At 35.6% G+C, this 27,594-nt stretch overlaps 1 protein-coding gene across 7 annotated transcripts in view; it reads left to right on the top strand.

Annotated features, from left to right (window-relative positions):
- CBWD3 (COBW domain containing 3) overlaps nt 1–27,594 on the top strand; it is a 29,593-nt gene that overhangs the window by 724 nt on the left and 1,275 nt on the right. For 6 of the 7 annotated variants that reach the window (XM_032212923.1, XM_032212921.1, XM_032212919.1 and 3 more), the window contains 14 exons: nt 274–422; nt 2,368–2,454; nt 2,884–2,980; nt 3,793–3,884; nt 10,242–10,301; nt 11,278–11,315; nt 14,399–14,445; nt 14,881–14,967; nt 17,022–17,066; nt 22,153–22,209; nt 22,338–22,389; nt 24,473–24,541; nt 24,725–24,790; nt 25,809–25,935. In XM_032212923.1, coding sequence (XP_032068814.1) covers nt 281–422; nt 2,368–2,454; nt 2,884–2,980; nt 3,793–3,884; nt 10,242–10,301; nt 11,278–11,315; nt 14,399–14,445; nt 14,881–14,967; nt 17,022–17,066; nt 22,153–22,209; nt 22,338–22,389; nt 24,473–24,541; nt 24,725–24,790; nt 25,809–25,935 — 1,066 coding nt within the window. In that variant the 5' untranslated portion in view covers nt 274–280. Of the gene's footprint in view, nt 1–273; nt 423–2,367; nt 2,455–2,883; nt 2,981–3,792; nt 3,885–10,241; nt 10,302–11,277; nt 11,316–14,398; nt 14,446–14,880; nt 14,968–17,021; nt 17,067–22,152; nt 22,210–22,337; nt 22,390–24,472; nt 24,542–24,724; nt 24,791–25,808; nt 25,936–27,594 lie in introns of those variants that run through there. The other variant, XM_032212925.1, reaches the window with a different exon arrangement.

Raw genomic sequence — 27,594 nt, forward strand, 5'->3', positions numbered from 1 at the left:
AGGGGAGGGGGAGTATATCAAATACTACTTGTTCCAAAGGTGCTTTTTCAAGAGGCAACTGGACTTTCTGGTTTTTCTTTGAAGACATTTTCATCCAAGAAGCTTCTTTAGCTCTTGAAGCACCTTTGGGACAACCATGACCTGGATGACTGTGAATCTCCATAGACATCCTCCTCCTCCATCCCTCTAGGTTCTTGTGTTCAATATTTTACTGAAATCTAGACCTGAGACTTCTTACATAGTATTTCTTAAACGCTCTATTTGGTTTGACAGGTGAGAGATGGAAAGTTCATTTATAGATGATGAAGAGGATTGCCCTGAATTGATTCCCATAAAGGAGCCAGCAATAAAGGATAATGTAGAGGACATTCAATCTAGCAACAACTTTAAGATTCCTGTTACTATCATCTCAGGATATTTAGGTAATGAATGGTAGATTCACTCTGATCTCTCAGAGTTCTTGGCTTTTACTGAAGAATTACTTTATTTGAACTTTGTTGTCATAATAATAATAAAAAAAATGGATAGCAATTTTGGGAATGCATGTTACGGCCACACAGAAATTTTTGCATCTCTGCAGGTGCCTTCTACTCCTTGGCAGACTATATAAAACAGGATTGACAGAATAATTTGGGAGTTAAAATGAACTTAGAAATATTCCTTTCTGTGAGCTTATTTCTTCATAATATGTGATGATATGGCAAGCATACCCCAACTATCAAGACTTTATGTCTGCTCCTGAACACAAAAGAATAAGCAGAAGCCTTATGCAGATGCTCAAGTCCTGTGAAAGGAAGCTAACCCCAATTTTGTCAAATCCACTGATCTTTCTTATTTGCATAGTGGGCTCCACCTATTTATTTCAAATATTCAGGTAAGAAGACCTGCAAGACTTCTCCCATGTTCTAGAACATTATAATATGGTATGGTGTTTCTTAACCTTGACATCCTGAAAATGCATAGACTTCAACTCCCAGAATTCTCCAGCCAGCATGCTGGGGAATTCTGGAAGCTGAAATCCATACATCTTCAAGTTGATAAGGTTTGGGAAACACTGATATAACACTGATATAGCATATTCCTTGAGAACCTATCAGGCTGGCTAGTGGATAGTGTTGTTTGACTGCTGATTTTTGTTAGAGTAGCATTTTGAAGGCCTAAGACACTGAGATGGCCACTATAGCAGTCCTCTTCACTATGGTTATAATGATTACTGTAGTTCCTGTCATGGGCCTGTTGGTCTGATTGTTTTGGCCAAGTTTAGATTCAGAATCTTTTAAGTTTCAGAATCTTTTAAGTGTCATTTACATATAACTGATTGTATCACATGATATACTAATTCAAGACAAACTTATTTTATAATTTAATGCAAAGGTTTTCAAGGTGAGGTGTGCAACGTTCTAGAAAATTACAGCAAATTTGAAGCAGTTTGCATGTTTTGGCGAGCATGCACATGCAAAGCAAAGAATGCTAATAAGATTTACTCTTACTTTGCCTGGGCAAGTTAGTAACAAATTATTTTTTACAGTTTTTGCAGTAAACTGTAAATATAAATGGAGAAAATGAGAAATGAGTAGCTGTCTCAAAAATAGAAATAGAATTCCAAGAAATTCCTGATTCCTCAGAATTATGTAAAATTAACTAAAAATGAAAAATAACTAAAATATTGCTTTAAAATACAGGTTTAATGACTTCCAAAGAAAAGGTTTTTAATTTGTATCATAGTTAGGTAATTGTGGCACTGCAGATTTTGACAATCCCGGCATAGTGGTTTGTGTAAACTCACTATTAGTATTCCTAGCTGGGTGTTAGAAGGCAGTTTCTCAACAGGACTATTTCTGTGCTCAAATTATTTTTCTTTGTCTACTTCCAAGTAATAGTTGAAGGAACATGGAGTCTACTGATAATGGTTCCAGCTCAGACCATAAGCATCTAAGGAAAATTTATAAATCCAAAATTGCATTTTGAAACTGTGTTAAATAGAAGTTTTAAAGTGTATAAAGCATGAAAAATTCATTTCAATATTTTAATGTTTCTGAAGGTCTCTGTGTTTTATTTTAATCTTCTGTTATAGTTGGCTGATCAAGTAGGTTAAAAGGAAGGAAATCTTACAAAATGTTGAAACTGTTACAAATATAACTGCATTTAAATTATAGTGTCCATAAACATTTCTGTTGTTGTTATGGTCTCAGAATAGACTTACAAACAGGACCAGCTTTTTCAAATAGAGGCAATTGCTGGCTTAAAAACTTAGAAGGGTTGGAAATATTTTTTTAAATTATTGGCATGGTATCTCAAAATATCTCCTTAGTATAATGAATGCGGCCTCCTTCTTGTTTAGTCTAGTGAAATTTCTGCTTTCTTTAGGTGCTGGAAAAACTACTCTTCTTAATTACATTTTGACTGAACAACATAGCAAGAGAATAGCAGTTATTTTAAATGAATTTGGTGAAGGTATGTAAGAATGCGTGTGAATGGAAAACAAAGTTTCATGTTGAAACCTAAGTGTGTACTTTCATAAATGTATAATGTTTTCTTCCATTTATATTCACACATTTTAAGAGTTGCAATGCAAAATTTGCTTTCTAAGTAATATTATGCACTCTTGCTGTAATCTAAAAACTATGCTTTAAAGTTTGTCCTTTCGAATAAGGACATTAGGATACATGAAGTATAGTAACAGAGAAAGTTAGTTCTATTTACTAAATTACACAAAGTTGATGTTGCAGGAAAATTAGTGTGTGGCTTAATTTTCTGGCTCCCTTGGCATCACTTTCTCAAAAACCTTTGAATATCCAAAAGCTGAAATGTATTATTTTTTCATAGTTTTATTTTCTTTCAATAAAAGTGCTATTTTTATTATAGCTTTCCTTGTTTTCTCAGGTAGTGCGTTGGAGAAATCCTTGGCTATAAGTCAAGGTGGAGAACTTTATGAAGAATGGCTGGAGCTCAGAAACGGCTGTCTTTGCTGCTCAGTAAAGTAAGGATTTTTTATTGGTAAAATTGCCAGTTCTAATATTGAGGATTTAAAGCTACAGTTTACATTTCTCCTGATGAAAGCCAATTATGCTAGAGAAGATCTAGTATTGTACTACAGGTAGTCCTTGACTTACAACCACAATTGGGACCCAGAATTTCCATGACTAAGCAAGGAAAGTTGTTAAGTGAGTTGTATTCAATTTTATGACATTTTTGCCATGGTGGTTAAGCAAATGACTGCAGTTGTTAAGTGATTTGTTAGGAAATCTAGATTCTCTCATTGACTTTAATTGACTTTAATTCTCTCATTGACTTTAATTGTCAAAAGGCAAATAGGAAGATCACAAATGGTGATCACATGACCTTGGACTGTTGTAACTACCTGATCTATGTGTTTTAGCAAATTTAGCAAATCATAATAAAATTAAGTTCTTAAAATTAAAATTAAGGTTAAAGAATCATTTGTATTGCAAATTGGACCTATTTTAAGAGAATGGGTATTGATAAGTAACTTCCTTTTTGACACTTTTAAAGTAATAATTTAGAGAAGATATAAGAGAACAGACAGAATGCAGAAAATTTGAAAATAAGCTTTTAAAATTAACATGGGCCTATACATTCATTGTAATTAATTATTTACAAATTAATTATAAGGAGATTTGCAAATAGTTTGTAAACTTATTTAATAAATAAGCTTACAATCTATATTTTTGGATAGATACATGATTGGGAGATAATAGTTTACACAACATGTAAAATTTGATATAAATGTAACATAAAAAAATAATGCTGTTTGTTTAATTTTCTCATTAGAGACAATGGTTTGAAAGCAATTGAAAATTTGATGCAGAAGAAAGGGAAGTTTGATTACATTTTGCTAGAGACAACCGGATTGGCAGATCCAGGTATACAGGGAAATGGGAATGAACATGAAACTCTTTTTTTCTGGAAAATCTATTACATATGATAAAGATACATTGTAGGAAGTTTCAGTGCACTTCTGCTTTATACTGTATGTTTTATTAATCTAGCTAGGATATAGTTCATAATTAGAATAATCACAGAACAAAGATGGGCAGAGTCAATTAATCTTCATTGTTTCCATCACAACAGCATCAAGATAATCGCCATAAGTGCTATATTTACTTATTAGATTTTTAATCTGCCTTTATTACTTGGTAAGTAACTCAAACATATATAATACTCCTTCCTCCTCCTCCTCCTCCTATTCGTCACAACAACAACCCTGTGAGATAGGTTGGGCTGCGTGAGTATGATTGGCCCAAAGTCACCAAACCGGCTTTCAGGCCTAAGGCAGAACTAGAACTCACTATATCCTGGTTTGTAGCCCAGCACCTTCACCACTACACCAAACTGGCTCTCTTCTATACCAAAACCTCAACCTTCACCCAATAATACTATTGATAAACAGCACTATCTGTGTAGCTAATCTTGAAAGTGCTGATAGTATATGGTAAATGGTACATGACAGTGGTGGGTTTCAAAATTTTTTAGAACCTATTCTGTAGGTGTGGCCTGTTTTGTGGGCTTGGTGGTCATGTGACTCAGTGGGAATGGCTTGGTGACCAGGTGGGAGTAGCTTGATAGTCATGTGACTGAATGGGAATGGCTTGGCAGTTATGTGACTGGGTGGGTGTGGCCAAGTCGATGTCACTGAATTCTTTGCCCCAAAGAATGACCTACAAAAAGAAGATATAAAAAAAGGAAATTTATTATTTGATGCACTTACTACTTAAATAACAATAAAATAAGTACACAAAACAATAAAACAGCAACTTACAGAGGAAATATGGCTGTCTTTGCCAGTCTTCAACATTACTGACCACCTTACACACACACTTCCAGCCCCTCTGCCTCTTCCCTCTTCCTGGATTCACTCAGACATTTTTAAAACTCACAGCCTGTGCACACACACACCATTTTTAAAACCCACAGCCTGTGCATAGCACACACACTTCCAGCCCCTCTGCCTCTTCCCGGATTCACTCAGACATTTTTAAAAGAGTGGAAGAGTGTGTCCGCGCACAGGCTGTGAGTTTTAAAAACGTTTGAGTGAATCCAGGAAGAGGGAAGAAGCAGAGGGGCTGGAAGTGTATGTTCCTATAATATCTTCCAGTCCCTCTGCCTCTTCCCTCTTCCTGGATTCACTCAAGACGCTTTTTAAAACTCACAGCTTGTGCACATGCACACACTCTTCTAGCAGCCCCTCTGCCTCTTCCCCAACATCCTTCCCCCGCCCCCCACCCCAGCCACTCACCAGTTCTTTCTTCTTCTGGTTCTTCTTCTGAGAACTTTTCGGTAGCCTGGTGAGGATGGGCGGGGCGAGTGAAAGAGCAAACAAGGGGAGGGAGCATTCCGGTACGAGGCCTCCTGACCAACGGGTATGGGAAGGAATGCTAAATTTCACCGTTTGAATTCCACCCCGGTACATGAATTACTCCTGACTAAAGTTCACTTTCCCTGTTTCATCTACTGGGATCAAGTCTTAGTCAACATAATTTTGACAGCCAACTTTTTAATCTGTTGCAACTAAAATTTAAAAGTACTTTAGAGCCAGAATAGAGAATCTTTGGCTCTTTAGAGATCGATAATGCCAACTTCTGTCATATCTTGCCATTTCTATATAGCTGATGAGAGTTGGAGAGCGACACTATCAGAAGGGCTGTAAGGGGCGTCCCCTTAATCTTCATCATTTATTTCTGTTGGAAAATCAGTAGCAAAGTTGTGCACAAAATAGGGTTCAACAATTCTGTTTACTTACCTTTACTTCCTGAGAATTTCAGAATAGAACTTCAAGATTGTTAGGGACATTGACCAACTCAGGCATCAGGTTAACACTGAACCTCACCAGAACTCAGTTTTATTTAAAAGATAAGTAATTTTCCCAGTTGAAATACATACACGATCACCTATAAAACAGAGGAGGCCATAGTTCTGGAAATGGTGGATTTTTCAAAATTGAGACATTTTACATGGCCTCAAATGTATTAGCGTGATGTTTGTCATCTTAGGCTTTATTTTGCTACTTGCAATCATAATTCTTTTCAGCAAATCTTTCAGTACCTTTCAGCAAATCTTTTAGCATATAGACAGCCAGCTGTTGTCCAATAGTGTTCCCATTGTCTCTGTCCTGGCAGGCTGGATACTTGTTAAGTACTTGCCATCCTTCCATCTGGTTTCATTTTCCATGCAGCTTTATAACCTCACTATTTTCAAATCTCTGCCTTTTCTAAATTATCCAACTTATTCTCCTATTCATTCTCTAAAATGTTCGTGTTGTGTTTAAGGCACACAAACATAATTACTTTTAATGCACATAGATATTTTGGTAAACAGCAGATACCTGTTGTTATAAGAATTTGATTAAACCAAATAGCCACACAAATCACTTTGTGATTCATCATTGTATTTCCCAAATAATTAAATTACTTCCACATATAACCAGATAATAGCATAGGTCATGAATATAAAAGTGGTTGCATTGTGTAGCATTTTCTGGTCTTCTGATCCTGTTGTTGTCTACATTAATATTTCTCAACCTCAGCCATTTTTAGTTATGTGGACTTCAACACCCTCTTTTATGCCAGAAAATAGGGCATAGAATAATGGATTTAAATTACAGGAAGGATGATTGCAGTTGAAGGTACTGTAAAAGGAAATCCTAACAATAAGAGCAGTTCAAGAGTAGAAGTCATTGGTAAAGTCAAAGTCTTTATTGTCATTGTACATCATGTATACAACGAAATTGGTTTACCTTCTACTAGTGCCGTCCATACAAAAATACAAGGCAACATGAATAATATAAAGAATAATCCTTATACAAGTAGTTAGAAAAAAACTAGTCATACGTTTCCATACGTACGCCATATTTTGTGCAACATGTATATTACTCTGATGTATGATCTTATATCCTGGTATATACATATTACACACTACACTGGCACCAGTGAAATTTGTCATATTCATCTGTTTGTGGTGCTATATTGTGTTTAGGAGTCTGACAGTCCATGGGTAAAAGCTGTTTTTAAACCTGTTTGTCCGGCTGGTTTAAGACACCTCTGTGTCTTCTGCCCGATGGTAAAAGTGAAAAGACATAGAAAAGGCCAGGGTGTCAATCATCCCTAAGTATCTTCCTTACTCTGCTGAAACAGTGAGACCTGGCGATGCCATCCAGTGGTGTTAGGGGGCAACCAATGGTTTCTTGTGCCGAATTAATCACTCTCTGTAGTGCCTTCCTCTCCGCGGCTGTTAAACCAGCATACCATACTGTTATACAGTATGTGAAGACACATTCTATCGTGGACCGATAAAAAGAAGTCATCAGCTGTTGTTCCACCTGATTTTTCTGCAGGACTCTAAGGAATGAAGTCTCTGTTGAGCCTTACTAACCCCCAGGGATATGTTGTTTTTCCAGGTGAGGTCTTGACTAATGAGCACTCCCAAGAATTTAAAAGAGGAAACCCTCTCCACATGGCTCCCTTGATATACAGGGGGACAGGTTCCTCTGTGTGCTTCCGGAAATCCAGCACCACCTCCTTTGTTTTGCTAGTGTTTAGATGTAAGCAAGGAATGGTAGTGGATCTCCATCACTAGATGTTGTCATGCATGGGCTAGAACAGAATTCCCAACCTTTTTGGTTTGCAGACCAGCAGGAGGATAGGGGATGGTTCTGTGCGGCGGATAAGCGCATGTATGTTCACAACTCCGTTTGCACAAGCGGCAGGCACACGTTCATGCTCTTGCCCACTGCTCGTGCAAGTGGGGATGCACACACATGCTTGGCCACTGCTTCAGGCAGTCTGGTTGTGAACAGCTCATGGTCAGATAGTGGACCGTGGTTCAGGGGTTGGGAACCCCTGGGTTAGAGGGCCATCTGCCTGACATGCTTTAAATTGGAATCTTGCAAGGAGCAGGATTATCTTGATAAACTAAAAACACCCTACCCTTCCAACTCTGTAATAAAAATTTTCTTTGCCGTGAGTTTTCACTAAAAAATAATGAATGAAAGCTAACAGAAGAACCCCAGGGCCTTTTAAAATTAAATATTAATTGTAGCTTAAAGTAAAAAAAATAATTTTGGCATTCCAATTGTTTCATACTAAGGAAATTGAAATTCTCTGGTTCAGAGCTAAATCGCTGTAATGATAAAATAAATGATAAGATACCCAGTTTGTTAAAGTGGTTGAGACACCAGGCTAGAAACTGAGAGACAATGAGTTCCAATCCTGCCTTAGGCACACAGCTAGTTGGTTAACCTTGGCCAGTCCCTGTCTCCCAGCCCTAGGAAGAAGACAACAGCATACCTCTACCAAAAATTGCAGTTGCCAGGAGTCGACATCAGTGATGGGTTGCAAATATTTCTACTACTGGTTCGGGCGCTCCCACATGGGTGGGTGGGGCCTCCAGGCGGATGAGTGGGGCCTCTAAGTGGGTGGGTGAGGCCTACAGGTGGGTAGGTGGGGACTCCCGCCGCCACTACTACCAGTTCAATCAAACCAGGAGCAATCCACCACTGATTGACATCTCAAACACACACACACACACATACACACACACCATTTATTTAGCTTTTGTTGTAAACAAATCTTAGTTTAGTTTAGTTGGATACTATTAGGCATTCAAAGAAGAAAAATAATAGATACCTGGAAACTATTAGATGTTAAGGCCTTTGCTATGTCTTGCCTGAGTGATTACTATAAACGGTTGACAGGCACTTCAGTTTTGACACCACTGATGCTTGGGAGGCTACATCTTATCAATTGAGTTGGACAGCTTCAGATATTGAAACAGCTTCAGATACCATTGTTTTATGCATGTCTGCTTCATTTTTTAAGACAGCCTTGACATCGGCTAGATTTGTGAGCTTTTGACAATACTTTAAGTGTTGTCAAATTATCACAACTTTCACTTGTGGCATTTGGATGTATTGAATTAGCTCACGTCAAAATAAATTGATTTCTTATTTTTCCAAAGCTATCATTTTTCAACAACATCAGTTTTCATTGCCCTGTAAATGGCAGACTGTTTTTGTTGCTTTTTAATAGTAATGTTTTCGTAGATGTGTTCAAAGACAAAATGAATATTGCTCAATTTCATTTCATAGTTTTTATGCATTGTTCTTTACAGATGAAATCTATGTAAATAGCTGTTAGTCACCAAAGATTCTAGCATGCTTGGAGCATTATAATTATGTTTTTATTACTGATGTTGCTATAGAGTAAGCCCAAAAATTGCTTTGTTTCATACTGATTGAAGTATATCTGTGCAGAAATGTTAATTCTAAAATAAGGAAAAAACCGATTGTAAGAATTTTATTGTAGGAAATAGAATTTATATCTGGTATTCTATTGTTTAATCCTTACTCTTTAAAATTCTACTAAACTAGAATGGAGTTAAGTAATTCATTGGGAGTACATCCCATTATGATTTCTGTTGATACAAGAAAATGTCTGTAAATTAAACTGAGCATGAATTTTAAACATACAGAAAAGGAGAAAAAGAAAAAAAAATTTTGAAAACTTTATAGTATATAATTAATGTTTATTAATATGTATCTTGAAAATGGAACACCGTAGGTTGATCAAGAAGTTTTCTGTAAATGATATTTTCAGTTCAGTGATACAATAGTCCTTGACTTACAGCCACAATTGAGCCCAAAATTTATATTGCTAAGCAAGACAGTTGTTAAATGAATTTTGCCCCCTTTTACAACCTTTCTTACCACAATAGTTAAGTGAATCACTGGAGTTATTAAGGTCATAACACAATAGTTTAGTGAATCTGGATTTTCATTGACTTGCTTGTCAAAAGGTGATCACATGATCCAGGGGACCTGGCAACCGTCAAATGCATGCCAGTTGCCAAATGTTGGAATTTTGATCATGTGTCCACAGGGATGCTACAATAGTTGTAAATGTAAAAAAAGGTCATGTCACTTTTTAAAGTGCTGTGATAACTTCAAACGGACATTAAATGAATGGTTGTAGGTTGATCTACCCAAATCTCCCTAAGCTACTGTTGAAGGTTTTTTTATACATAAAGTGAAAATCAAATGTTGTACATAGTACTCTTTCTTATTAAAAATATGATCAAAACAAATACTTTATATTTTTTATTTTATAAGAAATTATAATTTGTAAGCATTTATCATTTTTTCTTGCTCTTTGACTTCCCCCGTGTTTGGAATATAAGAAATGGAAACGTTTGTTCAGTTGCTATATTCTACATGTTTTATTTGCTAGGTTCTGTGGCCTCCATGTTTTGGGTTGATGCTGAATTGGGAAGTGACATTTATCTTGATGGTAAGAAAATTAATATTTGAATATCTAGTGTGTGTGTGTGTGTACACAAAGAGAGATCCTGATATTAAATGAAACGCAATTATGTTCTAAACAATTTTGCTTAATGCGGTTCTTTAAGCTATTTAGATATATTTGGATTTTTGAGAAAATGTTGTGCGTATTATCACAAAATGGCTGCGAGGCATGGGATATTATACTGTCACAAAATGTCAGAAGATATTAAACTGATGAATCTTAAATTTTAGATTTTGTACCTTCCCACCAACTATTTTCTTTGCTAAGAAAATACTTATTTCACATCTCAGAAGACAAAGCAATTCACCTCTTATTAAATTTTTATAACTTAATTTTATAAGCAAGAAAATGTTCCCAGATTGCTTTCTTTCACACAAAGAAAATATACACAAACCACATGGCCAGCATTGGTTTGAGTCAGATTTTCCCTCTTCCTTTGTTTCAGGATTATCTCCTCTAAACAAGGATTGGCTCTCTTCCTATGGAACAGCCCAATTCAGTACATTCAGACATGCACCTAACCACTCCATTCATTATAGAAATATATTCAGTCCTTCCCTTCTCTCTCCTCTTTACTTGCAGTAGCTTTTTAGTTTTTTATTTTTGGTTCTTTGATTGAAAAGGAAGAAAATTGATTGATTGGAAAGTCCCAGCTTATTGCCATCTCCTCTTGTTTCTTTCTGGAAAGCATTCTGGATTTCTTTGGAGCCATGAGACATATACCGTAGGAAGAGGAAAAGGCAAGACTTGTCTGCTTTCCAAAAGCTTCGAATTCAAATCATTTTTACTATTCCTGAAAGTGCCTGCAATAATTTTTTTTAATTAACCTCAGCATCTAAGGAAATGTTTTGAAGGGTTATTGCATCTTAGTTTATTTATTTTCTTAATTCCATGTAAATAGGTAAGACACTGTGAATTCTATTGGTATTCTTCAAATCAAGATTCTTCCTTTCTTTTTTAGGTATAATATCGGTTGTTGATGCAAAGCATGGACTACAGGTAACATAAGATGGTTATTATCAGTTACACAGCAAAGAAAACAAACTGATGATTTTTGTATGCCTAATAAACTAGGATGCTTGACTATGTGTGCCTCTTAGAGGTGGTCCTTTACTTACCACTGTAATTGAGCCAGGAATTATGGTTGTAAGTTGTAGGTAAATGGATCACCGTGTGATCCCACCTTATTTTATGACATTTTTTGCAGCAATTGCTGCAGTCATTAAGTGAATTTGTTTTCTCCAATGGATGCTTTTTATTGGACATTGGAAGTAAATGGCACAAACTGACCAAAAACAATGGCAAAAATCACAGTCACACAATCCCCGGTCACTGCAAATGGATATAAAAGTGAGCTGTTGCGGGGTGGTGGTGGTGGTGGTGTTGCAGCCAGAATTTTGAAAATGAGCCATAAGTGGTTCTAGGGAGATCTGAATGATCACTAACTCAGGACTAAAAATTTGCACAAATCTGAGCAGTTAAGTACTGTACATACATTTATTTATATCATGATTTGCCGTACCACAATGGATTTTAAGGTTCATGCAACATGAATAAATTGCCTGGTTTTTTATGTGACAATAAATATACTTAGATTAATTGTTTTATATACTATATAGGGAACTATTTTTTATAATTGACATAAAAAAAAACTTGCCAAAAGTTTTTGAAGTAATGTATACTGTTTGATATCTTTGGAATGCAATCCGCCATGCGTTATTCAATCAGCAGACATGTAAAGAGCCTGACACATTGCCAGTTAGATGGCAGCCTTTACATTTTCTCAGTCATATGCCAGATAAATAACTTTCGCTTTGTGTAGGGAATTTGCGATCTTGTCCAATTCCTGTGGTTTCAAAGCCTGACCTTTGCCTTGGCATATGATTAAAAAACGTCCGGAGGCCATACAAGTGATGACACTGGGATAATAGGTAGCAATTTAGAAGTGTCATGCTTCGAGAATCCAACCTAGTCCATGTGAAGCTGAGAAATTTTACCCTGTGGCTAGCAAGCCAAATTGAAACTGAAATGGTAATTGATATCATGGACTATCACCCTAATGGGATTGTCACCTAGGAATCTGAAATATTCATGTTTTAATCTAAAGACGAATGATTGGACAGCTTGCAATGACAGGTCACAACACTGAGGATTTAAACCAGGGGTGCTGTTCTTTTTAAATGTATAAAGCGTTTCATGGAAAAGAATCAGTGAAAAGAAATAAAAGGTCAAAAGAGAGTTCTTGTGCTATTGTACATCCTTGTCAAAATATTTAATCAGAAAATACTTTTGAAACTTTTTTTTTTCAAATTTGCAACGTGGTTTAAAAATATTTGCAGCTGCATTTAAATCCCTTCTCAACCTTTTGGCCAAGATCAAATCTATGAAAAGAACCTTTCCATTGCATGTTCTTCTTTTCCATGAAATACTATGTCACACTGGAAGCATCTATATCGGGAGTGAAATGCTACCGGTTCAGGCCAGTTCAGGCAAACTGGTAGTAAAAAATGCTGCCAGTTCACCTGAACCTGTAGTAAAAAATGCTAGAAATCACGCAGCATAGCTAATTGTCGGACAGCTGATCATTGGAACTTTTAAAAAACTTTTTAAAGCATTTTTTTTACTAGCGATTCAGCTGAACTGGTAGTTCCGACAATCAGCTATGCGGTAATTAGCTGTGTCATGTGATTTATATTTGCTAAAAAGCAGGAAATCCTGCTTTCTAGCAAATCTATAATGCATGGCACAGCTATCATCCCCCCCTGCTGTTCTACTTACCTTTGCAGGCTCAGAAAAGGCTTCTTAATCCAGTGCACACGCACACGAAACGAGCCGGTAGACTTCCGAGCATTTCACCCCTGATCTATATTGCCAGGGTAGTATAGGGTTAAGGGCAGAAGAAGACCAGGCTTAGCCGTGGAGTGACTTGGAGTCACCAACTTTCTTTATAGATGAAGTGAAGGGAGATCCCTGTATAAGTCATTCAGAGTTCTTCAAGGAAAAAAAAAAATTTAACAAACTAATATTCAAATTAAGTGTTGAAATACCACAGCAGATTAACATGAATGCAGGTAGTCCTCAACAACAGTTTATTTAATGACCAGTTACAACAGCACGAAAAAAGTGACTTACGACCAGTTTTCGCACTTATGACTGTTGAAACATCCCCGTGGTCACATGATCAGAATTTGAGCAGTTTGGCAACTGGCATGTATTTATGACAGTTGCACTGTCCCGGGGTCATGTGATCATCATTGCCAGCCAGCATCCAATGGGAAAAGCCAGATTTATTTAACAATTGTGTGGTTCATTTAACTGCAATTATGGCAAACAAGGTCCTAAAATGAGACACCATTCACTTAACAACTGCCTTCCTTATCAATGGACATTTTGGATTCAATTGTGGTTGTAGATTGAGGATTACCTGTAATTGTGAAGTGCTGGTGGGGATGTATTAATCCAGGACCATTGGCTGCTAAATGAATGGATGATGACAGTCTAACACACGGGTGTCAAACTCACGGCGTCACATGACGTGATGTGACTTTTTCCCCTTTGCGGAGTTAGGGTGGGCATGACCTGGGCGTGATGCATCTGGCCCGTGGGGTGCCAAACTGGTCTAACAGAATGTATCTCAAGCAGATAAAACAATGAAATATAGATACCTTTATTAGGTTTTCTGTGAACATTCAGAACTTTTCCTTTCAGAAAGCAACCTCAATTTTTCTGTAAAAATTTTTAAAAAGTTATTAAAAGACAGATTAAAATTTCTACTAATGTTATAATTATAGAGAGAATTAGCAACATCAGTCTCAGTTTATTTGATCTGAGTATAATATTTCTCAAGGCCACTGACAAATAGAAGCAGATCGGAGGCAGCTATTTTAAGTACGTTGTACATCTGGTTGGGAGTTTTTCTCTTTAATCTTTTCTTCACCTGATGCTTGAGACTGAAACATGAAAAACAATTAACGATATTCCAGATATTTTCTGCATAATGTGTACTCTGTAAATATCAGTGATTCAGTTTACAACACAAAATATTCCTCTTTATAATGGTGGTTTTGAATCTTCTTTTCCAGCACCTGAAAGAAGAAAAACCAACGGGCCTTATTAATGAAGCTGCTAGGTATTGGTGTATTGCAGGTTTTATCTCTAAATCTTAACAGCTTGTTTAATGGGAAGTGTATAAACAATTTTTAGATTTCTGCTCGGTGTATTTCATCAGAATAAGTAAGTGTGTGCTACTTTTAAATGACTTCTTAGTTCAGCATTTTACCTTCTCTTGTACAACGGGTTCTCTTTATTGTAATGAAAATGACAAAGAATCTTAAAGTCTGAATATTTTTTTATTAACAAATTACAATTAATGTAGTCTCCTTGAAAGATAAATAAAAGTGATAATAAAAGTTATGTTGTTGGTTTGAGCTCCGAACATGGCAATTTGGTTGCCAAGATGTCAAGGAGACATCTTCAATGCACATTTCAGGTGATACTTGAATTAATAAGCACCCAAATACTTTGTGTTTACTTATTTTACTTATTTTTCACACATTTTCCCTAGGCAAGTGGCCTTAGCAGATCTTATCATTATCAATAAGGTAGACTTGGTTTCACAAGCTGAACTGATGAAATTAAGAACAGCTATCTGGTAAGCATACATTTATTTTCAATATCTATTTAAAATATTTTTATGCTGTCTTTTACTTTAAAAAAATCCTTAGTTTAGAAATCAAAACAAGTACAATTAAAAGAAGTTTAGAGGTTTACATTGAATTTCAACTATCTAATCATTTAGGTCAGTATTTCCTAACCTCGTCCACTTTAAGACATGTGGATTTCAACTGACATGCTGACTGGAGAATTCTGGGAGTTGAAGTCTTCATATCTTAAAGTGGACAAGGTTGGGAAACACTGATTTTGGTGAACCATGTAAAAGCAGTAGAAAAATAAGCAACTTTTCACCTGAGAGAAGGGTTTTGTTTTGTTTTGCTTTTGTCTTCAGGCATTAATGAGTTCAGCAAGATAAAGTGGCTCCTGGGGAATTTGTTGAAATATTTATTGTTGTTTTCCTATGACTGTGGCCACTGGAACAGTAGATTATATGGGATTAAAAGAGTACATTTGATTTATTGTCAGGTATTTAAATTAATACCTTCTCTTTGGATTTACAGCTTTTTACTTGCTGTAGGCATGACGTTTTATATGAAGTGAAACTGCTAGAACAAAGATTAGTTGTAGTCTCCATGAAATCAGGAAGCTTTTGACTAAGGCAGAATTACAACCACTGTCATTAATCATATGTTAACCCTTTATTGGAAGAAAAAGATGCCCAGCTATTTCTGCTTTGGCAGTAGAGTTGGATTCCGCAGTGTGGAGGACTCTGCATACTGTAGCTGAAATCCTTTGTTTCATTTGTAAGCTACCCAGTGTGATCTTATCAGTGAGATGGGCATATAAATTTAATAAATAAATAAATAATGTCCAGGTTAAGGGCATAAACTGGATTATAGAATTGACAGGCTACATGCTGCTTAGTTGTACCTTAGTTGTGTGACCAATGTGGTAACTTTAACATTTGGGGTAGAAATATGATTTCAGAAGTTCCCTGACTGGAAATTTAGTGGGCATTCTTGTGCAATAGGTCCAGTACCCATTTTTCTCTCTCAGAGCAACCTCCCTTTTTTGCCCTTAAGCCCACAACTCCCACCAACACCAAAGGCTCAACTGTTTTCAACATTATCGTGGTATCACCATGCCCTTCCACAACCTTCAGAAGCCAAACAGTTTTATAAACTATGAAGCATAGTTCTTGAGTCCAAAAGAAGTTCTCCCTCTCTTAGCTGAGGGATTATATGAAACTAGAATTCCTGATTTCTAATGTTCTTTTCAAACAGCAGATTTCTTTTACATCCAAAATTCCAACAGTTAAATAAATTAGAAAATCGTATAAATTGGGGAAAGCTTCATTGTGTCTATAAGCACCAGTATACCTGCAAATACTTTTTGGTGGCAATCAGTCTCCCTGCTACGCCAGATCTATAAATCCTCTTCTGAATCCAATTTAATTATAAAAAGAAGCAAGAAATCTGTAGAAAAAGGAAGCTATATATATATTTTCTCCAGAAGAAGAACCCTGTGAAGTAGATCGGCTGGCAATGAGTGATCAACCCAAAGGGATCCACCAAACAACATAGATGAGTTGAGTTTTGAGCCCTAGTCTCCTCAGCAAAAGTTCAAGAGTTAATCATTATACTACACTGGCTCAATACATAACAATCATCTTGGAGGATTTGCACAACAATGGCATTTCTCTATGAATCTTTAAATTATCATATGAGGCAGTTGATCTGCCTCTTTGAGGGTTCTTCTTGCAGGAACTTGAAATCAAGCATTGCCTGTAGCTATTTCAGTTCTTTGGAAAGTCCTCCCTGCTGAATTTGAGGAGCATTTAAAAACACGCCCTGTGCGTTTGGTTTTCCTGTTGAACATTTTAAATTAATGTTTAATGTTCTAGAAGTTGTGGTTTTATATTTTCATTAAACTTCCAGAAAGCCTTGTTAATTTATAATATGTAGAGTCTATTATTATTGTTTTTGCAGGGATCAGATTAAACATAAGAATCTAAATTTTGTCCAGTGAATTGTAAATTATTTCTGATCATAAGTATTCTATCTTTTTTCTTCCCTTCTTCAATAATGTTAGCACAATAAATGGAGTTGCCAACATTTTAGAAACTCAGCGTTCAAGGTAATTAAAACAATGCTAAATTAACCACTTTTTCCTACTATTGTGAATATTATACATTAATCTGAAAAGTGCATTTTATTCAAGAATATTCTTTATGCAAGATATGAATAATTTAGTAAATTGCATCATTTTATATAATTATATACTTTTTATTTCATATATGTTTGTCTATACAGATACTCCCATCTGGTTGAAAAAAATAGATGTTTTAGTATATCAGAATGGTAGAACGTATTAGTATGGGTTTGTGTGTGTGTTAACGCCTTCAAGTCAGGTTGATCTCTGGCGACTTCCTGAACAAGTGACAGAAATTGTTTGCCATTTATTTCTTCCTTCCTAGGACTCAGAGAAAAGCAGCTGACCCAAGGTCACAACTGTCTGAGTTTCTAAGGCAGGATTAGAACTCAGTCTCCTGTTTTTAACCTAGTGAGAACATATGATAAGATATAATATAATATAATACATTATCTAGTCCAACCCTTAGCTGGCCATTCAATCCCCACTACATTGTCCAAAACATTGTTATAGGACCCTTGGACAACCAGGTACATTTATAATTAAACTGAGTAGACAGTAACAAGGCAAATAGGATTTTATTAACTATAGAATGTATCTCAAGTAATTAATAACCTTACTGTTTTTTTATATTATATTATATTAATTTAAATTTAATTTTACTAAATTGATTAAAGCTAAAGTGTATACATTTTATTAATTTGTTTGGGAAAAGGTACATCAAATAAGTAAACAGTCTATCAAACATTTAACAGCCTTTCTTTTTATTCTCAACCCCTAAGTAACAATTGATGTAAGCAAAGCTTTAAACATTTCCCAAAACAAAAATGCGTGCAGAGAAACAAAAAAGAGTGCAGAGAAGAGCAACAAAGATGATTAGGGGACTGGAGACTAAAACATATGAAGAACGGTTGCAGGAACTGGATATGTCTAGTTTAATGAAAAGAAGGACTAGTGGAGGCATGATAGCAGTGTTCCAATATCTCAGGGGGTGCCACAAAGGAGTCAAACTATTCTCCAAGGCACCTGAGGGTAGAACAAGAAGCAATGGGTGGAAACTAATCAAGGAGAGAAGCAACTTAGAACTGAGGAGAAATTTCCTGACAGTTAGAACAATTAATCAGTGGAACAGCTTGCCTCCAGAAGTTGTGAATGCCCCAACACTGGAAGTCTTTAAGAAGATGCTGGATATTCATTTGTCTGAAACGGTATAGGGTTTCCTGCCTAGGCAGAGGGTTGGACTAGAAGACCTCCAAGGTCCTTTCCAACTCTGCTATTGTATTATATGCAATTGATAATGAGATCTAATGAAATTATCATTACATTCTGAATTCTTATAATGCAGTGTTTAAATATTTGCTAACATTTAAATGTACAATAGGTAGTCCTCAACTTATGACCACAATTGAGTGCAAAATTTCTGCTGCTAAGCAAGACAGCAAGTGAGTTTTGTCCCATTTTCAAACCTTTTTGCCACAGTTTTTAAAGGAATCACTGCAGTTGTTGAATGAATCATGCAGTTGTTAAGCAAATCTGGCTTATCCCATTGACTTTGCATGTCTGAAGCCAGTTGGGAAGGTTGCCTATGGTGATCACATGATCCCGGGACAGTGCAACTCTCATAAATACATGCCAATTGCTAAGTGCCCAAATTTTGATCACGTAACAATGGGGATGCTACAATGGTTGTAAGTGTGAAAAACCATCATAAGTCGCTTTTACAATGCCATTTTAATTTAGTATTCAGTCACTAAAATGAATGGTTGTAATTCAAGGACTACCTGTATAGGAATATGTAGTCCTTTAGATACTGCTAGTCAATAATAGAAGTTGTAAAGTTGCACTTGACATATTTTTTAACATAGTACTAATTCAGGAATGAAGAAAGCACAACAGATGTTAACAGAAGAATGTAGGCAATATCACAGAACACCAGGTGTTCATTTAGTCTAATGCAAATAAAGTTCTTGTGTAATTTTTCTTATCTAAAGATGCTAGAAGGCATATATTTAATCCTGTGTTGACTTAGATCTATTGGATTATTACACTCATTTTCCTCCTATCTAACTTGTTCTAGAAAATATTTTTCCAAATAGTATATGCAAATTTATAACAGAGATAATATTATACAACAGGATGCAAAGAACCTTGTAGATATCACTTATGAAGTGCAATGCACTTATATTTTGCCTGAGAGCAAAATGTTATGATGCAATTTTGTGTTACTTAACAGCCGAATACTGCTTTTTCAAACATTTTAATCTCATTAGCAGGTCCATTGATACAATTTCATTAGAAATTCAGAGGATTTATGTCCTGCTGCTAAACAGTTGCTTTACGAACATTCTTTTCTATAGTGACTGTCATGTTGGCTTACAGGGATTACAGTCTTTATCATTCTTTCTTTTCTTTTTTATAAAGTTTTTTATTGAACACAAATTAAAACATTGGACACAGTGTAACTATCCTGGCAAAGTCCTTTCCATACATACTAAGATATAAAGTTATACATTATAACCACCATGCTTATTTACAATAGGTCTATTCAGTATTTACAGATATAAAAATATCGTATTTCCAACCATGATGCTTTGTTTTTATCTTATACATTTTCACTGTTATAGTTTCATACGTAATTCTAATCTCCATTCTATTAGTTATTGCTTATTTTGGGTCTTTCCTTTTTTGTTCCAACTGTCGATAAAATTTATCCTAGATCTTATAATATTCTGATTCGTCTTTATTCTTCAATTCCCACATCAATTTATCCATTTCAGCACAAATCAGAATTTTCTTAATTATTTCCTTTTCTTGTGGAATTTCCCTGTTTTTCCAGTTTTGGGCAAAGACCATTCTTGCTGCTGTAATAATATGTTTTGTTAAGTAGATTACCCCTTGTTATGTTTATCATTTATGATTCCCAAAAGAAGTAGTTCTGGTTTCAATTCTATTTACTCTTTGGTTATCTCTATCAGCCACCTTTGAACCTTCTGCCAATATTCTTCTGTTTTTTGGCACGACCACCACATATGGTAGTACTCATAATCACATTTCCAACAATTTGGCGCTAAATTTCTAAATATTTTGGCTATTCTCATGGGGGGGTCATTCTTTCTTTTGTTGAGTTAGGAAGGTGGAGTAAAATATGTGAAATAGTTTCAGCAACCTAATACTTTAACTCAGTCTTTCTCAACCTTGGCAAGTTGAATATGGGTGGACTTCAATTCCCAGAATTCGGAATTGAATTGAATTCTGTGAGTTGAAGTCCACCCATCTTCAACTTACCAAGGTTGAGGAACACTGCTCTAACTTGATATTCTCTAACTTAAAGCTCTCGGAATCAATACTATAGCTTTTCTTAGTGCCCTATTGCCCGTGAATCGATAATAATTATCCTGCCAGCATGACAAATTGTAAAGTGTATTGGTATTAAATTTAGATTTTTAAAAAGGTCTCTACCTTCAAAACTAGCATTAGAAATTGTTTGGGGATGACGAACCATTCTTAAGTTCTAAAGATATTGTTGAAGTGTCCACAGTGAAGGTAACTATTAAGCACTCTTTGTAATTTATTGTTTTCCGGACTTTGCTTTTTAAAGTCAAAAGTTGGTTTAGATATTTCTGAACAAACTTTGGAATAAGAGAAGTGTCAGTGTTGTAACAACTATGCTGCGTGAGTTTCCTGACAACAAAGAATTGTCAAGGGCTCTGTGAAGTTTCTTACAGTCCCACAAATTTAAGAGTTAAAGTAAGCCATTCCTGAAATGCTAGAGAAACTGGAAGAAGATTGACTTTCTATGAACAGTAATTAATAAAGAAACTTTCAATGGGAATGACTATATGTATAACAAGTCTCAAGTCTCTACTGCTCTGAATTCAAAATAACAGAGTTTGGAGGGACCTTGGAAGTCTTCTAGTCCAACCCCTTGCCTAGGCAGAAACCCCTGACAAATAGTTATCCAATCTCTTCTTAAAAACTTCCAGTGTTGGAGCACTCACAACTTCTGGAGGCAAGTTGTTGCACTGATTAATTATTTTAACTGTCAGGAAATTTCTCCTTAGTTCTAGGTTGCTTTTCTCCTTGATTAGTTTTCACCCATTGCTTCTTGTCCTGCCCTCAGGTGCTTTAGAGAATAGCTTGACTCCCTCTTCTTTGTGGCAGCCCTGAGATTTTGGAACACTGCTATCATGTGTTTTTTAGTCCTTCTTTTCATTAAACTAGACATCCAATTCCAGCAACTGTTCTTTATATATTATAGCTTCCAGTCCTCTAATCATCTTTGTTGCTCTTATCTGCACTCTTTAAGGTCTCAACATCTTTTTTACATCATGGCGACCAAAACTGGAGGCAGTATTCCAAATGTAGTCTCACCAAGGCATTATAAAATGCTACTAACACTTCGTGTGATCTGGATTCTATCAAGATCACGTGAATAAAACTTGCAAAGAACATGTTTAATTAATTCAACCTTCCTAGATTTAAGTGACATATTATCTTGAGGGATATTTTTACATCTATTATCTAAAAGTGCCAAGACAGATCTATTAAATTGAGCTTTACAGAATTCCTAATATTATTCAGAATAAGTAAACTCTTCCAACTCTGCTGGCACAACAATGGAAAAAAAGTATTCTGCATTAATTTTTAAACTGAATGCTTTTCCTTGGTGTGCCTTAAGTAAACAAACAAACAAAATTGGTTAAATTAAATCAGGATTACTGAAATTATAAGGATCAAATTGTAGTTTCGAATCCTAATTTATTCTGAAATCATCACGGTTCCCTAAATTTGGATATCACATGTAACTGAGGTTGCATGTGAAACTGAATGCTTGGTTTTCCAAATTAGCCCAGAAGTAAAGGGGAGGAAGATCTGGGGAAGATACACACACACCATTTACTTTCTTCCAAAAGTTTCTCAAGAATTCTCCAAGCATTCAGAGAGACTGACCAGAAAGAATAAAAGGCTACATTGGAGAGGAGCTGTCACAGAAAATACCATTGAGTAAGAGGCAGTCTTGGTATATCCATAAAGTGCTTTTTAAAAGACATAACTTTATTTTTCCCCCTAGAGTTGATCTCTCTAATGTATTAGACCTGCATGCTTTTGATGGTGTATCAGGAAAAAGGTAAGATTATATGTTGCTCTTTGTTTTAGAATTCAACTTGTATTTCTGCTACACCATGATATTGACAATTGTCCAAATTATGTTTTGTGCTTGCAATGCTATGGTGTTAAATGTATTGTCCTTATAAGTTTGCAGCAGAAACTTCAGCTTGAAGAAGAACCTCGTCCACATCTAGATAAGGTGAGCAGTAAACCTGCACTAAGTATGTGATTAAACTTTTGCTAATTGTATGTATGTGCCTTTTTATGTTCCTTTCCCTTCATCGTTATATCAGCTCCATGAGGTAAACTAGATCCAAAAATCAACCTCATGAAAAACTAGAAATGTACTGTATTCATTGTCTATAATAACAGAATTTTGCAAGTCTGTGCTTTTACTCCTCTCTATACATTATCATTCATCAGGGGAATGAGCTGGTCAGAATTGAACTGCTGGCACTTGGCAGAATTAGCCTGAAATATTGCTAACTACTTCATCACCATAGCTCAAGTAATAATGAGATGGGAAATAAAAAGAGGTTAGATTTTGGATTTGAATACTTTCTAACAGAATTAACCCCCCTCCCCCCTCCCCCAATCTGCCTGGATAGACTGGATGATAGATCAGAAAAAAGAAAAACTCTGCCCTCGGTACCAGTCTTAACTTTCTGCTTTCTTTATTTTCTTCATATAAGTGATTCTTGGGCAAGAGAGGGGCAACCTTTCCTGTTTTGCCTGAAGGGAATGTTTTTGTCTGTACAGGCGGTGTTACCTATTAGTTGCCTTCTTCATTGGAGAATGTGTGAGGTAGATAGCCTATGTTCAGCCATACTTTGAAACCATTCGTGGAATGCCTCCAAGAGTTTGTGATAGATTCAGTCTCCCTTTCCTCGTTAGATAATCTTGTTGAGCATAAAATGTGAACAGAGAAGCTGGACCGCCAAACTTCTGTTAATCTAATCCTTTATTGTCTTCCCTTATGAGTCAGTCTATGCTAAATAGGTACAGTAGGAAAACATTGATTGGTCAATGTGGAAGACATTGATTGGTCAATGTAAATTTTTGTTGTGGGATGCTACTCCGAGCCCTCTGAGAACACATCTACGGAAAATTGCTTTCTCTCCAGGTAGCTGGCAGGAACGAAGGTCAGTGTTTGCTCTGGAGGCCCAGGGAACTGTCCTTTAAGTATTGACAAAGATCAGGTCAGTATAGACTTAGCCACTTAAAATTAGCTTTTCTTATTTTGACCCCTCTGTGCTCAATTCCGTAATAAATGTACCGAATTGGGAAATGGACTTAAATTAGGCCTAATGTGTAATCTGGGGAATGGTCCTAGGCATATGGAAGACTGGAAGATACTTGATATGTATTTGTTTTTTTTAAGGGAATAAAGTCCAAAGTCTCCAAGTGGCCAAGATTGGACACTGCTCTAATTTTAGTCATTTCACAAGCTAAAACTGGCCTTGTAAAGGAAGAGTAGGGCCATATTCTTTGTACCAGCCAAATTCCTGATAATCTGCTTTAAAGTCTTATGACAAATAGGTAATGTTTTAGGGTGTGCTGTAAATTATATATATTACTTACTTACATACATACATACATACATACATACACACACATATACATATACATACACACACACAAACACACATACATACATACACATCCTTTTTAATTGATCTGGGTTTCAAAGATTTAGCTTTTTTTAAAGGTTTCTAAATAGTATTAATCTGAATCTTGCTTTATGAGGCTCCTCTTATTTAGGATAGTTGAAAGGAAATGTTTTTTTTCTCACGAAAGCAAGGTTTAAGTGGATTAAATGGTAAGTAGTGTAAAAAAGGTTGATTCTAATTTCAAAAGACTTGTGTAGTATACTATATGTTATACTACTAAGTGGGATTCTTTGGTAGCATCATGATTTGGAACTGTGTCAGTACAATTGTGTTTTGTCAATGCCAGAAAAGGAGAGTCCACATTAGAAGATGGCTTCATTATAGCTATATACAGGCATGCACTGAAAGTATGTGTGCATTTAGTTATCGCATTTAGGTTTCTAAGTGGTTATTATGGAAATAAATGTATATAATCATCAAATATATAGTTCAAGAAAAATATTTAAAGTATCCGTAATTTTTATGCAATATTACATACATTGTATCGTATTGCATCTCATTACATTAATTTTCAGGTTTCATGGATTGCCAATATATAATTTTTATTATTAGAACATATTTTGCTTTTACTAAAAAACAGAATATTGCAACTTTTATCTTATCAATTTTCAGAGTATTGTTACATCCACTTTTGAAGTTCTAGGAAGTGCAACCGAAGAAGACCTAAATGTGTTTATTCAAGTAAGTGCTGTATTATTTGCATGAAAGATCCAAATTATTTCATGCTTTCTTTATAGACTAATGCCGTCTTTGACTTTAAAAAAAGAAACACAATTTGAAAAAAAAACCTTGGCTCCCCCCCTCCCCAAGAAGTTTATTTATTATGAATGTATAGTTCTTCTTATCATTTTTTATCTCTTTTAGAATCTGTTATGGGAGAAAAATGTAAAAGACAAGAAAGGTAACCCCATGGAAGTAATAAGACTAAAGGTTCAGTACTCAGTATTATCATTCTTATTTTCCAAAACGTTACTGTTTTTATTTGGATGCGGAAAGTGGTTGAATATGGAAAGTGGGGCATATGCTAATTTGTAGTCATGATGTGGTACTCAAACACTGAAGGACTAAAATTCTAAAATTTTGCTCTGGATATTACAGCCACATGTGGTCCCTTTCATCAAATTTTAATAATATCAAAATGTACTTGCAACTTCTGTACCTTTTGGAAGAAATGTATGATACAATTTCTTCATGCACAGACATTAAGCTAATGATAATGACAGGAACTCTTTCATGATCTTTGGAACGACAGATAGTCTTTGACTTATGACCAATTGCTTAATGCCCATTTGAAGTTACAACAGACAATGCCAGGGCATGGCAACTGACCTGCGTTTACGGCTGTTTCAGGTGCTCAACAACTGACCTGCGTAGTTTGCAACATCCCGTAGTCACAGGACCATGCTTTTGCCAAAACAGCATTTATTTCTGGTTTTTGGCAATAGTGGTCCACAGAAAACAATTGGTTTGCTTAACAATTCTGCAAAAAAATGTTAGAAAATTGGTGACCCACTTTACAACTGTCATGACTTACAACCATAATGGGCAGTTGGAAATCAAGGATTATCTGTACAATGTTGTTGATATTATAGATGTTAGGAAAACATAGGTTACATAGTTTTGACCACAACAGACATTTGCTTTCTTACATATGTTATGCTATCCCATCCTATGTTAAGCAGTGAAGAATATTTATACATGTAGGCCTCCCTTTAAGGTTAATATAGCATCTATTTATTTATTTATAAAATTTATAGGCCACCCATCTTATCTCAAGGTAACTCCTGTCTATCACTGTTAAGATGAAAGCAATTAATTCCTTTTACACCAAGGATCATAGCATATGTTTTATTTATAGATTCTCTGTATAGTATTTCTAAACTTTAATATTCAATTTATAGAAGCCTTCACTAGCCACTTTACTTATTTTATTTTATTTTCTAATCAGGGATTGGTGTCCATCAAAGATAAATCACATCAGGTGATAGTTCAGGGTGTTTATGAGCTCTATGATCTAGAGGAAACAACTGTGAATTGGAAAGAGGATGAACGAATTAATCGATTGGTCTTAATAGGTAAGAATATCGGCAGTACCTATGTCAGTTGTACAAAACTATCAATTCTACAAAAAAATGGAAACGTGTATCAGTTCTTGATACAATCCTACAGAAAATGATTTAACCAGTTATCTCTAGAGATATCCTGACATTTGACAGTACTAAACGTTCCATTGCATTGACATAAATTTTCCTTTTTAGTAGCTTTGTAATGTTTGTGCGTGTGAACTTTTTAAAAAACAATTGATTCTGCATCTGAATTGGTTTGCTTCCATGTTATTGTTATTTGAATGTGTTCTGAAAGCATTTTCTGAATAATATATGACAGTCTTGGACAGTTCTTACCCAGTCTAGGTGTAATTCATTGGTGGGTTTCAAATTTTTTTAGAACCTCTTCTGTAGGTGTGGCCTGCTTTGTGGGAGTGGCTTGCCAGCCATGTGGCTGGGTGGGCATGGCCAACTTGTAAAATGTGGTGAAACTCACTTACTTTAACAACGCTCTTGCTTAGCAACCAAAATGTTGGCTCAGAAACTCTGGCATTTGAAGCACGGAAGTCTTAAAGCTGTCAAGTTACAAGACCCTTGCACCCCTAACCCTTTAAAAAATAAAACCATAGGGGTGTTCAAACTTGACAGCTTTAAGACTTGTGGACTTCAACTCCCAGAATTCCTTCTCTTGCTCTTCATCTTGATGATGTGCGGACGGGCGAGGGGAGGGAGCTGGAACCGGTTCTAAACTAGATTTGTGGAACCTCTTCTATAGACGAGGTTAGAACAGTCAGGAACCCACCCCTGGTTTAATTGGAAGCAAAAACATATCTTAGATTTTTTTCCATTCTCATATAAAGCTTTTGTATATTTTAAAAGGTGTGGTTTTCAACCAACAATGTTTCAATTACGATGTTATCCCTGATAGTTCCGTGGGATTATAGTGGTATATAAATATAATAGTAAGCAGTACATAAATGAAGCCAAGAATAGAATGCAGCTGTTTATCATGTAGATTTCTAATGCCACTCAACAAAAACAACATGCAGAGAAGGAATGCTGAGTTACCTTCCTATCTGTATCTTAACATAGATATACCTTTATCCAGTAATTCGTTTTGCTGATTTTTAGTAGCGCTACGTGCATTTTATAGCAGCCCAACTTTTGTTGAAAAGTAAATAACCTTTTGTCTTGTTTTAACATTGATACATCATGTTATAGTTGAGATTTTGGCACTGAGCTAAAATAATCATACTTCTTCCTTATATCATAAAAGCAGACAAACGTATTTTGCTTGGCATGGTTTTTCCTTTATTAACTGAGCATTAATTGTATAAAGTCAGCAATTCGCTATCCCTTTCTTGATGCTATCTTTTTAAAAATAAAACTTTGTTTTATTATATTAATAAAAATACAAGAAAGAAACTATGATGGATAAGGGAATATAGTACAGTATTCTCAGCTGTATGATACTGTTGTTGTTAACCCTGCTCCACTTTTTAAGTGAATAGTACCACTTGCATCTGCCATAGTCTACGTGTAGTTCAGGACTAAAAGTTAAGTCAAATTTCTAATCTGTAATCATTTGTTGATGCTCACTGCATAGTAGCACTGTTGATTGGGTAGAGTAAACTAATTTTTAGAGAAATAAAACATTCCCAGGGGCTTAAGGTCTGCAGTTCTTGGATT

The sequence above is a fragment of the Thamnophis elegans genome, chromosome 3 (assembly GCF_009769535.1).
Source record: "Thamnophis elegans isolate rThaEle1 chromosome 3, rThaEle1.pri, whole genome shotgun sequence".
NCBI lineage: Eukaryota > Metazoa > Chordata > Lepidosauria > Squamata > Colubridae > Thamnophis > Thamnophis elegans.